At 41.5% G+C, this 12,929-nt stretch overlaps 1 protein-coding gene across 1 annotated transcript in view; it reads left to right on the top strand.

Annotated features, from left to right (window-relative positions):
- Window positions 1-12,929, top strand: part of LOC104996864 (phospholipid-transporting ATPase IB-like) — a 119,447-nt gene that overhangs the window by 91,778 nt on the left and 14,740 nt on the right. The window contains exons 31-35 of the mRNA XM_010851252.1: window positions 3,346-3,407; window positions 4,334-4,390; window positions 7,199-7,306; window positions 7,786-7,874; window positions 11,638-11,730. Of these exons, the coding sequence (XP_010849554.1) occupies window positions 3,346-3,407; window positions 4,334-4,390; window positions 7,199-7,306; window positions 7,786-7,874; window positions 11,638-11,730 (409 nt within the window). The remainder of the gene's footprint in view (window positions 1-3,345; window positions 3,408-4,333; window positions 4,391-7,198; window positions 7,307-7,785; window positions 7,875-11,637; window positions 11,731-12,929) is intronic.

The raw sequence follows: 12,929 nt of genomic DNA, 5'->3' as shown, positions 1-12,929 counted from the left end.
ATTCCTTATAAAACAAATGAGCGAAAAAAAAAATGAGCAAAATTTTCAAGTAATAACAATATAGCAAAGTAACACGCTGACAAAGAGTTGGTTCCACTTTCAGAATGGTAGTGTGAAGAGCTCCTTGGATGTGCTCCTCACCCTCAAAAACCAAACCTGCAAAACTATAAAACACAACTCTGTGAATTCTCTGAAAATTATCCAAAAGGCAAGGAAGATGATCAGTCTACTAAAACTCAGTAAGAGCATCAAGAGTTTGCATCACTTGAGCCATGACCCTCTCCCTCCCTTCCCCACGGTAGCCTGGCCGGACGAAAGGTCCATTCCAAGCAGATGTAGACAGGAATATGGGACTACTGCTCCTCTCAGCTCTCAGTCAAGGGTTCCCATCTCACAGGAAGGGCAGCTCACCAGCATTTCTCATCCCTCCAACTCTGATTGAAGAGGCCAGATTTCTGATGGGTGTGGCCGAGACAGAGCTCCCTTTCCCCTAGGCAACTAACATTCACGGAACAGTTTCTACCCCATGCACGACAGGCCAAGAACCCTGGGCCCCTCGTCACTCTCACCATAACTAATATTCACAGGACAGAGTTTCTACCCCGTGCACGACATGCCAAGAACCCTGGGCTCCTGGGGCCCACTCTCATCACAACTCACTCGTAGGGCAGGGAATTTCTGGGAGAGTCAAGCCAAGAAGACTGGTGGCTTTGTGCTAGACCACTAGCACAGAAATACTGGGTACAAGATTTTGCCAGTAGTAAAAAAAGAGCTCCAAAACTCTTTCCCAAATAAGATGACTATTCAAAACAAAGTAGGGGAAAGTTCAAGTCTAAGGATACTCTCAAAAACAGTAGCCCTTCTTCATTAAGAGCAATAAGCTAAATCATATGCCAACTGATTTACCAGAGAGAACCAGGGAAGGAGATAGATAAAGAACTGAATGAAAACCTTGAAGTTGAAAAGTACCAAAAACTCGAAAAATGTGTTAGAGAGGCTCAACAGTAGATTTGAACTGGAAGAAAAAAGGATTAGCAAACTTGAAGTTAGACCAATAGACAATAAGGGCCAGGCAGTGCTAGTGGTAAAGAACCCACCTGTTCATGCAGGAAATGTAAGAGACGTGGGTTCAATCCCTGGATTGGGATGATCCACTGGAGGAGGGCATGTCCATCCACTCCAGTATTCTACCTGGGAAATCCCATGGACAGAGGAGCCTGGTGGGCTACAGTCCATAGGGTCGAAAAGAGTTGAAGAATACTGAAGGGACTTAGCACAGCACAGTTTGAAGACAAGAGATAAAAGAGTGAAGAAAAATGAACACAGCATTAGAGAATGTGAGATGCCTTTCAGCACACCAACAGAAGCACGATGGGTATACCAGAACAAGAGGAGAAAACCAATGAAGCAGAAAAAAAATATTCAAGGAAATAATAGCTGGAAAGTGTTAAATTAGTTGAAAGTGAAAATGCAATCCACAGAATGGAGCAAAGGATACACAAGTTACAGATAACCAAAGATTTGTTTCCAGAGCATATAGAGAAGATTTATAACTCAACATAAAAAGACAAATGACCCAATTTTTTTAAATGTACAAAGGATTTTAATAGACGTTTATCCAGAGAAGATAGACAAATAACTAATAAATACATACTCAACATCATTAATATTTAAACAAACAAAAAAAATTGAAACCATGATGATATACAACTTCATACCCATTGCATGCGTCCTCAGGCATGTCTGATTTTTTGTGCACTGATTGACTGCAACCTGCCAGGCTCCTCTGTCCATGGGATTCTCTAGGCAAGAATACTGGAGTGGGTTGTCATTTCCTTCTCCAAGGGATCTTCCCGACCCAGGGATGGAACTGGCCTCTCCTGCATCTCCTGCACTGGCAGGCAAGGTCTTACCAACAGCCCCACCAGGGGAGCCCAGGCTACAGTCCAAAGGCTCGCAGAGTTGAACATGACTGAGCGACTGAGTAGGCATTGCACATTTTAGTGAGTTCTAAATCAGGAGAAAACATAAATCAGGAAAATACGTGAGCCTCAAATATATGGGTGTGCTACCTGAATTGGGGTTAGGGTCAGGGACTTAAAATTTTTTTAAGTGTACAAAGGATTTTAATAGACATTTATCCAGAGAAGATAGACAAATAACTAATAAATACATGCTCAACATCATTAATATTTAAACAAACAAAAAAATTTAAACCGTGATGATGAGATACAACTTCATACTCACTTAAAAATTTCTATATCAACCAGGACCACATCCACCAATATTTATTGAGAATTTTTAAAAGTGTAAAGAAGATCTTAAGAAATTATCCTAATCTTGACATAATATTGACCCTATAAAATGAAATTTGTAAGTTTAGAACAGATTTAAGAATAGTTAAAAAGTATGAAATTCTTTTTAACTTTAAAAGTATGAAATTCTTTTTAGAAAATTCTATTTTAACTTCAAGTTATGTTAGGTTCATTATTTTAGTTATCCTGGAGAAGAAATAGTGTGAAAAATGTGATGACAAACATCCTTAGAATCCTTATCTTGCTTTTTGGCATAACTAATTGGATTGTTTTTAAAAAACTTCCTTTTTCTTAAAAAATATTTATTCTTATCTATTTATTTATTTGGCTCCACTGGGTCTTAGTTGTGGCGTGTGGGATCTAGTTCCCTGACCAGGACTTGAACTTGGCCCCATGCATTGGGAGCACAAAGTCTTAGCCACTGAACCACCAGGGAAGTCTGTGGACTTTCAATTTATAGATTCTGCTACATGGTTTAGATGCATGTGACACTAGGCTTAATAATCACATTCACGTACTCCTTGCAATTTATTTGTTTCTAAATAGCAATGGCACCCCACTCCAGTACTCTTGCCTTGAAAATCCCATAGACAGAGGAGCTTGGTAGGCTGCAGTCCATGGGGTCGCTAAGAGTCGGACACGACTGAGTGACTTCACTTTCACTTTTCACTTTCATACATTGGAGAAGGAAATGGCAACCCACTCCAGTGTTCTTGCCTGGAGAATCCCAGGCATGGCAGAGCCTGGTGGGCTGCCATCTATGGGGTCTCGCAGAGTCGGACACGACTGAAGCAACTTAGGAGCAGCAGCAGCAGCAAATCTATCTTTGGAGGAAGTAAGAAAATGAAAAAATATCACAATTGTGGTAGGCAAACTAAGCATTGTTGTCACTGACAGAACACTTGAGAAATATGACCATTCATTGATAAATATTGTTGGTGTCCAGTATGGGTACCTTTAGTAAAAATAAATTTTAAAAATCTATGTTTCAGACTCTACAAAGATTAAAAATGACTTTTTCACTTTTCAGATATGGTCTTGCAAAGTGGTTACACTACAGACTATTTGTTTCTTGGGAATTTTATATATACGGTAAGATCACCCATGCAGATTATCACTTTTCCTAGTGTTTAATGAAACAATTAAAGCATTATAGGACAGTAGTGACTTTTCATGAAGGCACTGTTACAATGATTGCATTATTTCTATTTCTAGAAATGTGAAGTTCATATCCATTTGTTGTTGTTCATACAGGGGGTGCTCTTCTGTGTCTTGTCATTACATAACTTGCCTTGGTGATGGCTTCAAATCAGCCCATGAAAGTCTACCTTTCAGGGCTGCTTGTGTAGATAACTCACCATTATTTATTCAACTAGTCTCCACTTAGTGGATGTGAAGGTTGTTTGGGATCCTTTGCCAGTATGAACAATGCTGCAAAGATGATCCTTTATGCTCATGAGTTAACTATATCTTAGAAGTAACTATATCTTCCAGAAGTGTAATTCTGGATCAGAGGGTATTGTGAATCTTGAAAAGCCTGGCCTATTTATCCCCAGTAGAGTTGGCAGAAATTTAGTGATAGAAATATTTGCTTCCCCGCCATAGTTCAAGGCCAGTGGGCGTGATCATATCACACTTTCTGATCTAGTCAGCAAAATGATAGTTTTGCAGTTTTTGCTTTGAGGGTCAGCACAGTCACAAGATATTACAATCCACTTCTAATCTGAGTCAGATCTTCCACACTGTTCATAAAGAATATAAATAGAAGAGCTGAAGACATAAGCGTGGATTTTCATCATATGGTACAGAGCTGCTAAATGAGGAACACTTACTGAAAAGTGTCGCATTTTCTCCATTACTAAAATGCAGCAAAACACTTAGCAGCCTACTGACACCACAGCTCCGCAGACGTGGTGGAGAGCCATGGGGTGAGGGTCAGGAAGCAGGTGTGGAGGTGCAGATGCTGATGGAAAGTTTTAATACTTTTTCTCCTATCTCTTTCCCTTCCCATTGCACAGTATGTTGTTGTCACTGTTTGTCTGAAAGCTGGTTTGGAGACGATGTCTTGGAATAAAGTGAGTATTTGTTAAGATATTTCCTCAATCTAGTATGGTTGTTGGCACGCTGATGTCCTTCTTCAGCTTCAGAAAAGTAATAAGCATTTTTTTTCTGGTCTCCACATTTTACTTCTTGTGTTACATGTTTGAATGATGATTTAAACCAGAGGAAAGGCATACTAGCCATCTAATGGCTGTGGAATATTCATTTTCCTGCTTTACGTTTGAAACAGATTCAATTTATCATGACATTAATTGAGACCCTTAATTCACTATTATCCAAGTACAGAATGATAAGAGAGAATTTAGCAAATACAGACAAAAAGAAAAATACATATTGCTTATTCCTTTCAGTGTCAATGATGTTGACATTTTGGCTTCTACTCTTTGTCTTTGTTCTATGTAGTCTTCCCCAACCCCTCTATAAAAACAAGATTATAACGTACTTAATATTTTATAAATTGCTTTTTTTCACTTAATGACAGATATTTAATATTTTTCCAAATTTTTAATTTTTATGCCTTATTAATTGATGGAATAATGTTTCAGCACATGGATGCTTATTATTTGCATTACTTTATTTATTAAAAAATTTTGCATTATTTTTAGAATAATTATTTTAACTTTAGTTACTGTAAACGATATATAATCAATACTGTTATCAATACAGATGTACTTACAGATATGAGTAATGATTTCCTCAGGATACTATTACAAGTGTAATTTCTGATAAATTAAGCAGAATTTTAGTTTTTATGACATCAATAGTTTAAATAAATTATATGTGTACCTGCACATACATATTTACATCTATAAATAAGTTGTGTCTCAAGTTGTGCTCAAAAAGTTTCTGAGAGAAAATGAATTTTTATGTGTTTGTCACTTTTGAAGAACTAAATTGATGCAGCCTATGATATATTCCCTTTCTGATGCAATCAATTCAGAGTTCTGACTGCCACCATCCCTATTGGACCCCAACACTAAGTTGGAACCAAGGAGTTATGAACAAAAATATTTTATTACAAATCATAAGGCAATCGAATTGTATTATACCATATTCATGGAGCATAGACACTTCCATCATCTGCATATACTGAACCTCATTTGTGAATAAGGCAATAGTTCAAGGCCAAAGCACACTTAGAACTACACGAGCTGTCTCTTCCGGCCTAAGATGGATTAGGCTCCTGCCTTCCAGCTCCCCTGGGGGCTAAGAAGGAGTAGGGATGGAGGCAGGAGAGAGAAGGCCCTGTTTCTCACCTTTGTGCTGATGCTGCCCTGCCTATGGGGAGGGCCGAGGAGGCAGTGTCTTCACTGGGGAGGAGGGTGATGCTGGAAGTCACCGATCAGGTGCAGAAAGCAAGCAAGAGCAGAGACACAGAACACAGCTCTAAGCAGCAGTGGGGGCTGGCAGCCCCCAGAATGTGATGATCCCAACAGAGAGTCGTCTGAAAATACTCTCGAAGCCACACAGAAATACCTCACATTGCATATGATGCATGATGTCGACTCTAAGGGAACTCTTACAGGAAAACTCACTGCAATTCTGAAGAGTTTGAAGTTCATAGCTTCAAACCGATCCTCTTCTCCATCTGTGTTACCATGAGACAGAGTTCTCAAGAGACCGGTTCTGTTTACTCTAATCGGAGAAAGAATTGTTTGGGTTAGAGGTTATTTTTAAGGAGTGTGAAAAAGTGCCCTTGAAAATGACTCCTAAACAAATAATATATACTCTGAGAAGTAGCACATTTGGGGTTTTTTCTCTAGAGATGACTAAGTAATGAGCAAAAAATATTGAGGAAAAGAACCAAAATCCTAAGAGGGCTTCCCAGGTGGTTCAGTGGTAAAGAATCCTCCTGCCAATTCAGGAGACACAAGTTCAATTCCCAACTTGGGAAGATCCCCTGGAGCAGGAAATTGCAGCCCACTCGAGTATTCTTGCCTGGGAAATCCCATGGACAGAAGAACCTGGTGGGCTACAGTAGACAGGGTCTCAAAGAGTCGAACACAACTTGACAACTAAACAAAAACGTTTAGGATGAGAACATTTGGTCTAGTCTAGCCAGTTGCCTCATTATGTACAGATAATACATCTTGGGCCTGCTCAGTTTACGAGGTGTACCCACTGTGGCCAAGGGTAGAACATGGGTCTCCTTGTCGTTTTCCTCACTATTCCCCTGCTAACACCAGCTGCTCAAAGCAACAGATCACAGATCCACAGAAGGGTCTACTATTTTAGCATCTATCATTGGAGAATCTGGCAGCAGTTCCCAGACTCAGGCCTGGTCAGTGGTCCTTCAGCTGCGGTCTCAGCCAGAATGGCATATACAGCTGATACGTACACAAGACCTACCAGTTCCGGCCAGTCTAAGGATCACAACTACTGACATTGTTCCACAGTTATTCACATGGAGCAAGTATGATACATTCAAATGTTTCTCTCTCAATGATTTGTATTTGAATTTTTTTTTACTGTAAAGAACTTTGTATTAATAAACAGACAGAAGCCCAAGTCACATTAAATCACCCACCAATTGTAGTGAACCACATCTATTGAGAGTTGATCTTTTCGCTGAAGACTCTCAACACCACTTGGCTTGGGTGAACAAGGTACAGTTGTTTTTGATACTTGAGTTCATAGCAAAGTATTCTGAGGAAGATGTTAGGAAGTCTAAGATAGCAACAAATTGAAAAATTATCAACTTCTTCCTATGAGACCTTACGGTTTGGACAAATGGATTTTGATAGTTGATTAATAGCGTTTTAAAAAATGTCCTTTTAAGTAGAGGAGGCTGAAGTATTTGCATGCTGCTCTTCTGTCTGCAGTTCACCCATTTCGCTATTTGGGGCAGCATAATGATTTGGCTGGGGTTTTTTGCGGTTTACTCCTCCCTCTGGCCCACTGTTCCTGTTGCTCCTGAGATGACAGGACAGGTGAGTGTGCTCTAAATCTCTCCTTCTCGCTTTCGAAAGACAGTCTTGCCAGAAACTGGGTTTCTGTTTGATAGGAGTTTTCTTTTAGCACTTTGAATTTATGGGCCCAATGTCTTCTGGCCCGTAGTGTTACTGATGAGAAATCTGCTAGTGATCTCACTGACGATCCTTGTATGTGCTGATTTACTTCTCTCTTGCTGCTTTCGAGATTCTCTTTTTGCATTTTGAATGTTTCAATGAAGGTATTAAATTAAGTTAGTTAATACTATATTTAGGTTTTATATACCTGTTTATTTAATTGATTTAGTAGTTCTAGATTCATAGGACTGCAGTCATATGGATTCATATCCATGCCTTTCCTGACATCTCTGGGTTGTTTTTTTTGTGGTGGGGAGGAAACTGAAAGCTGCTCTTGGCACTCATTGTTGGCAAACTAAAAGATTCTTATTGAAATGTCCCTTATCTCTGCTTATTTGCAGGGCAGTATGGCTCTGGTGTGTCCACACTTTTGGCTGGGTTTTTTCATAGTCCCGATTGTGTGCCTGATTCAAAATGTAGCGTGGAAATCGTAAGTTGAAAAATGAAGTGGTAACCAGAGAATATATTATCATAGTTAATTATCCTTTACAATTGTATGGCTCTCAAATTAAACACTTAGTTTAATGCCACCCTGTGAATATTAAATGTCATGGAGCTTTTAAAGGAAGAAAATGCCCTTTGCTTTTTGCCACTGGAGATTTACCAGCAATCAATTTAGGAAAAAAAGATGGAACCAAGTGTATGAGAGGCAAATTTGGTAGAAATATTATAAAGTTCATATTTTTTTTCTGAAAAGAGGTCCATTTCTTCACTCTTTAGTGTGGAACTGTTATCTACTTTACAGGAAACAAAATGTGATACCAGATGATCACAGATTAAGAATTAATGATAAAATAAGAACTAGAAGGGAAATATTGAAATTAGAAAGTCATTCTTTACTTTCAAAAAATTTGGCATAAGAGTCTTTCAAATCCAATTCTCCCAGAATATTTAAATATTAGATTGAAAAAGTGTTAGACATTCAGTCGTGTCTGACTCTGTTGCAATGCCATGGGCTGTAGCCCACCAGGCTTCTCTGCCCATGGGATTCTCTAGGCAAGAATCTGGAGTGGTTAGCCATTCCCTTCTCCAGGGGATCTTCCTGACCCAGGAATCGAACCTGGGTCTCCAGCATGATAGGCAGATTCGTTTATTGTCTGAGCCAATATTATTAGATTTGTTGTTTTTCAGTTGCTCAGTCATGTCTGACTTTTTACAACCCCATGGAGTGTAGCATGCCAGGCATCTTTGTCTTTCACCATCTCCCAGAGCTTTCTCAAACTCATGTCCATAGTGTCAGTGTTGGTCAATAATGTCATCCTCTGTTGTTCCCTTCTCCTCCTGCTTCAATCTTTCCCGGCATCAGGGTCTTTTCTAATGAGTCGGCACTTCACATCAGGTGGTCAAAGTATTGGAGCTTCAGTTTCAGCATCAGTCCTTCCAGTATATATTCAGGACTGATTTCCTTTAGGATGGACTGGTTGGATCTCCTTGCAGTCCAAGGGACTCTCTAAAAGTTTTTTCCAACACCACAGATCAAAAGCATCAATTCTTTTGCAACTCAGCTTTCTTTATGGTCCAACTCACATCCATATATGACTACTGGAAAAACCATAGCTTTGACCAAATGGACCTTTGTCTGCAAAGTAATGTCTCTGCTTTTTAATATGTTGTCTAGGTTGGTCATCAGAGAAGGCAATGGCACCCCACTCCAGTACTCTTGCCTGGAAAATCCCATGGACGGAGGAGCCTGGTAGGCTGCAGTCCATGGAATCGCTAAGAGTCAGACACAACTGAGCGAATTCACTTTCACTTTTCACTTTCATGCATTGGAGAAGGAAATGGCAACCCACTCCAGTGTTCTTGCCTGGAGAATCACAGGGACGGTGGGCTGCCGTCTCTGGGGTCGCACAGAGTCAGACACGACTGAAGCAACTTAGCAGCAGCAGCAGCAGCAGGTTGGTCACAGCTTTTCTTCCAAGGAGCAAGCATCTTTAAATTTCATGGCTGCAGTCACCATCTGCAGTGATTTTGGAGCCCAAGAAAATAAAGTCTGTCACTGTTTCCATTGTTTCCCCATCTATTTGCCATGAAGTGATGGGACCAGATGCCAGGATCTTAGTTTTTGAATGTTGAGATTTAAGCCAGTTTTTTCACCCTCCTCTTTCACTTTCATCAAGAGGCTCTTAAGTTCCTTTTTGCTTTCTGCCATAAAGGTGGTGTCATCTGCATATCTGAGGTTGTTGGTAGTTCTGGCAATCTTGATTCCAGCTTTGCTTCATCCAGTCCAGCATTTCTTATGATGCACTCGGCATATAAATTAAGAAAGCAGGGTAACAATATATAGCCTTGATGTACTCCTTTCCCAATTTGAACCAGTTTGTTGTCCCATGTCTAGTTCTAACTGTTGCTTTTTGACCTGCACATAGGTTTCACAGGAGGCAGGTAAGGTGTCTGGTATTCCCATCTCTTGAAGAATTTCCCACAGTTTGCTGTGATTCACACAGTAAAAGGCTTTAGTGTAGTCAATAAAGCAGATGTTTTTCTGGGCTTCCCCAATGGCTCAATGGGTAAAGAATCAGTTTGCAATGCAGGAGACACAGGAGATGCAGGTTTGATCCCTGGGTGGGGAAGATCCCCTAGAGAAGGAAATGGCAACCCATTCCAATATCCTTGCCTGGAAAATCCCATGGACGGAGGAGCCTGGAAGGCTACAGTTGATAGAGTTGCTAAGAGTCGGACATGACTGCACGACTTCACTCACTCAGTCACTCAGATGTTTTTCTGGAATTGTGTTGCTTTTTCTATGATCCAGTGGATGTTTCAGTTTGATCTCTGGTTCATCTCAGTCAGTTCAGTTCAGCTCAGTCACTCAGTCGTGTCTGACTCTTTGTGATCCCATGGACTGCAGCACACCAGGCCTCCCTGTCCATCACCAACTCCTGGACCTTGCTCAAACTCATGTCCATTGAGTTGGTGATCCCATCCAACCACCTCATCCTCTGCTGTTACCTTCTGGTCCTGCCTTCTCTTTCCCAGCATCAGGGTCTTTTCCAATGAGTTAGTTATTCACATCAGGTGCCCAAAGTATTGGAGCTTCACCTTCAGCATCAGTCCTTCCAGTATATATTCAGGACTGATTTCCTTTAAGCTTGATTGGTTTGATCTCCTTGCAGTCCAAGGGACACTCAATAGTCTCTAACACTACAGTTCAAAGCATCAATTCCTTGGCACTCAGCCTTCTTTATGGTCCAACTCTCAAATTCATACATGACTACTGGAAAAACCACAGCTTTGACTATATGGACCTTAGTTGGTAAAGTAATGTCTCTGCTTTTTAATATGCTGTCTAGGTTTGTCATAGCTTAACATCTGGGAATTCTCACTTCACATACTGTTGAAGCCTAGCTTGGAGAATTTTGAGCATTACTTTACTAGATTGTGAGATGAGTGCAATTGTGCAGTAGTTTGAACATTCTTTGGCATTGCCCTTTATTGGGACTGGAATGCACATTGACCTTTTCCCATCCTGTGGCTGACTCTTCGTGACCCCATGGACTGCAGCCTACCAGGCTCCTCCATCCATGGGATTTTCCAGGCAAGCGTACTGGAGTGGAGTGCCATTGGCTGCATTGGGTCTTAATTATGGCACGCAGGATCTTAGATGTGTCATGTGAGATCTTTCGTTGCGACACATGGATTCTTTAGTTGTGGCACACAGGCTCAGTATTTGTGGTGTGCAGGCTCAGCACATACTCAGAAATATCTAGGCTTTCACAGAAAGTCAGCAGTGTTTGAAGTGGCTGGTTGCTAATTCACATTGTCCACCTCCAGAATGCTCTCAGGGCTTCCCAGTTGGCACAGTGGTAAAGAATACACCTGCCAGTGCTGGAGACATAAGAGATGTGGGTTTGATCCCTGGGTCGGGAAGATGCCCTGGAGGAGGGCTTGGCAACCCTCCAGTATTCATGCCTGGAGAATCCCATGGACAGAGGATTCTGGCGGGCTATAGCCCCTGCAGCGGCAAAGTCAGACACGACTGAAGTGACTGAGCAAAGCAGCAGCAGCAATGCTCTCAGTTACCAGAAAAGTAGACGCTGCTGTTCACACGCAGACAGGACATGCTGCCTTGCATCCCTCCACACTGCTTGTAGCCAAGGGGTGTCCAGCTGTCATCCAGGAGGGGAGAAACCATTACTCCCAGTGTGCAGTGCTCATGTCTTATGTCCCTTTTCTCTTTCCGTCTCTTACAGGATTAGAAACACCTGCCACAGAACTTTGCTGGAAGAGGTTCGGGAGATGGAAAGCAGCGGAGTTCAGGTACTTCGCAGAGACTCTCTACAGAGGTGAGGCAATTCCCTTTATCCTGACTTTTGTGAAAAACCTGTTTCCCTTGTTCTTTCCGCCTCCTGCCCTTTCCCTCCCAGGGGTGTGGGGATTGACCCGCCACGATTTCCCAGGTCCTCTCGGCATCTTGAGCATTGAATCCCCAGGAGGGCAGGCCCCTCTTCTGCTGCACCCCTCCATGGTCTTCCTTTCAATCAATGGCTCTTGGCCCCAAATCCTGAGGTCCTCCTCAATTCCTCTTCCTCATATCCCACACCCACAGTGTCAGGAAATCCCATTCCTCTCATTAAGACTTTAATCTCTGCATGCACACCAGCTCCAGAGAGAGATCAGTTCCAACTGCTTGACATAACCTGGGAGCTGTTCTGAGTGAAAGGACCACGGGTCTTCTCAGTAACCATGTCAGACGTTTGTTCTGGGCTTTCACTGGAGGCCTGAGCGTGACCTGGTTTCCAGTTGGCATTCTCTGAATCTGGAGTGTTTTTGCAGGGGTTCTAAGGCAAAGAATCAATCTTTGGAATATGTTCAATACCCACTACATTTAAGTGCTTTGTTAGGCTTAAAGGAAAGGATGGAAAACAACTGATGGTGTGGCTTGGGTAAAGAGACCCAAAAGCACATTTAAAAGTTCTAGGGGGAAGCAACATTGTAGTACAGGCAAATCTAAAGCAAATGAATGGGGTGATCAACCAATATCCATGTATTTGGCACCTACTGAGTATGTAGGTCAGTTTTCATTCCAATCCCAAAGAAAGGCAATGCCAAAGAATGCTCAAATTACCACACAATTGCACTCATCTCACATGCTAAAGTAATGCTCAAAATTCTCCAAGCCAGGCAATACGTGAACCGTGAACTTCCAGATGTTCAAGCTGGTTTTAGAAAAGGCAGAGGAACCAGAGATCAACTTGCCAACATCCGCTGGATCATGGAAAAAGCAAGAGAGTTCCAGAAAAACATCTATTTCTGCTTTATTGACTATGCCAAAGCCTTTGACTGTGTGGATCACAATAAACTGTGGAAAATTCTGAAAGAGATGGGAATACCAGAGCACCTGACCTGCCTCCTGACCTCTATATGCAGGTCAGGAAGCAACAATTAGAACTGGAAATGGAACAACAGACTGGTTCCAAATAGGAAAAGGAGTTCGTCAAGGCTGTATACTGTCACCCTGCTTATTTAACTTATATGCAGCTGG

This window comes from Bison bison, unplaced genomic scaffold (assembly GCF_000754665.1).
Source record: "Bison bison bison isolate TAMUID 2011002044 unplaced genomic scaffold, Bison_UMD1.0 scf7180017864299, whole genome shotgun sequence".
Classification (NCBI taxonomy): Eukaryota; Metazoa; Chordata; class Mammalia; order Artiodactyla; family Bovidae; genus Bison; species Bison bison.
The sequence above is the reverse complement of the archived record's forward strand: the minus strand, read 5'-3'. Positions and strand labels throughout refer to the sequence as shown.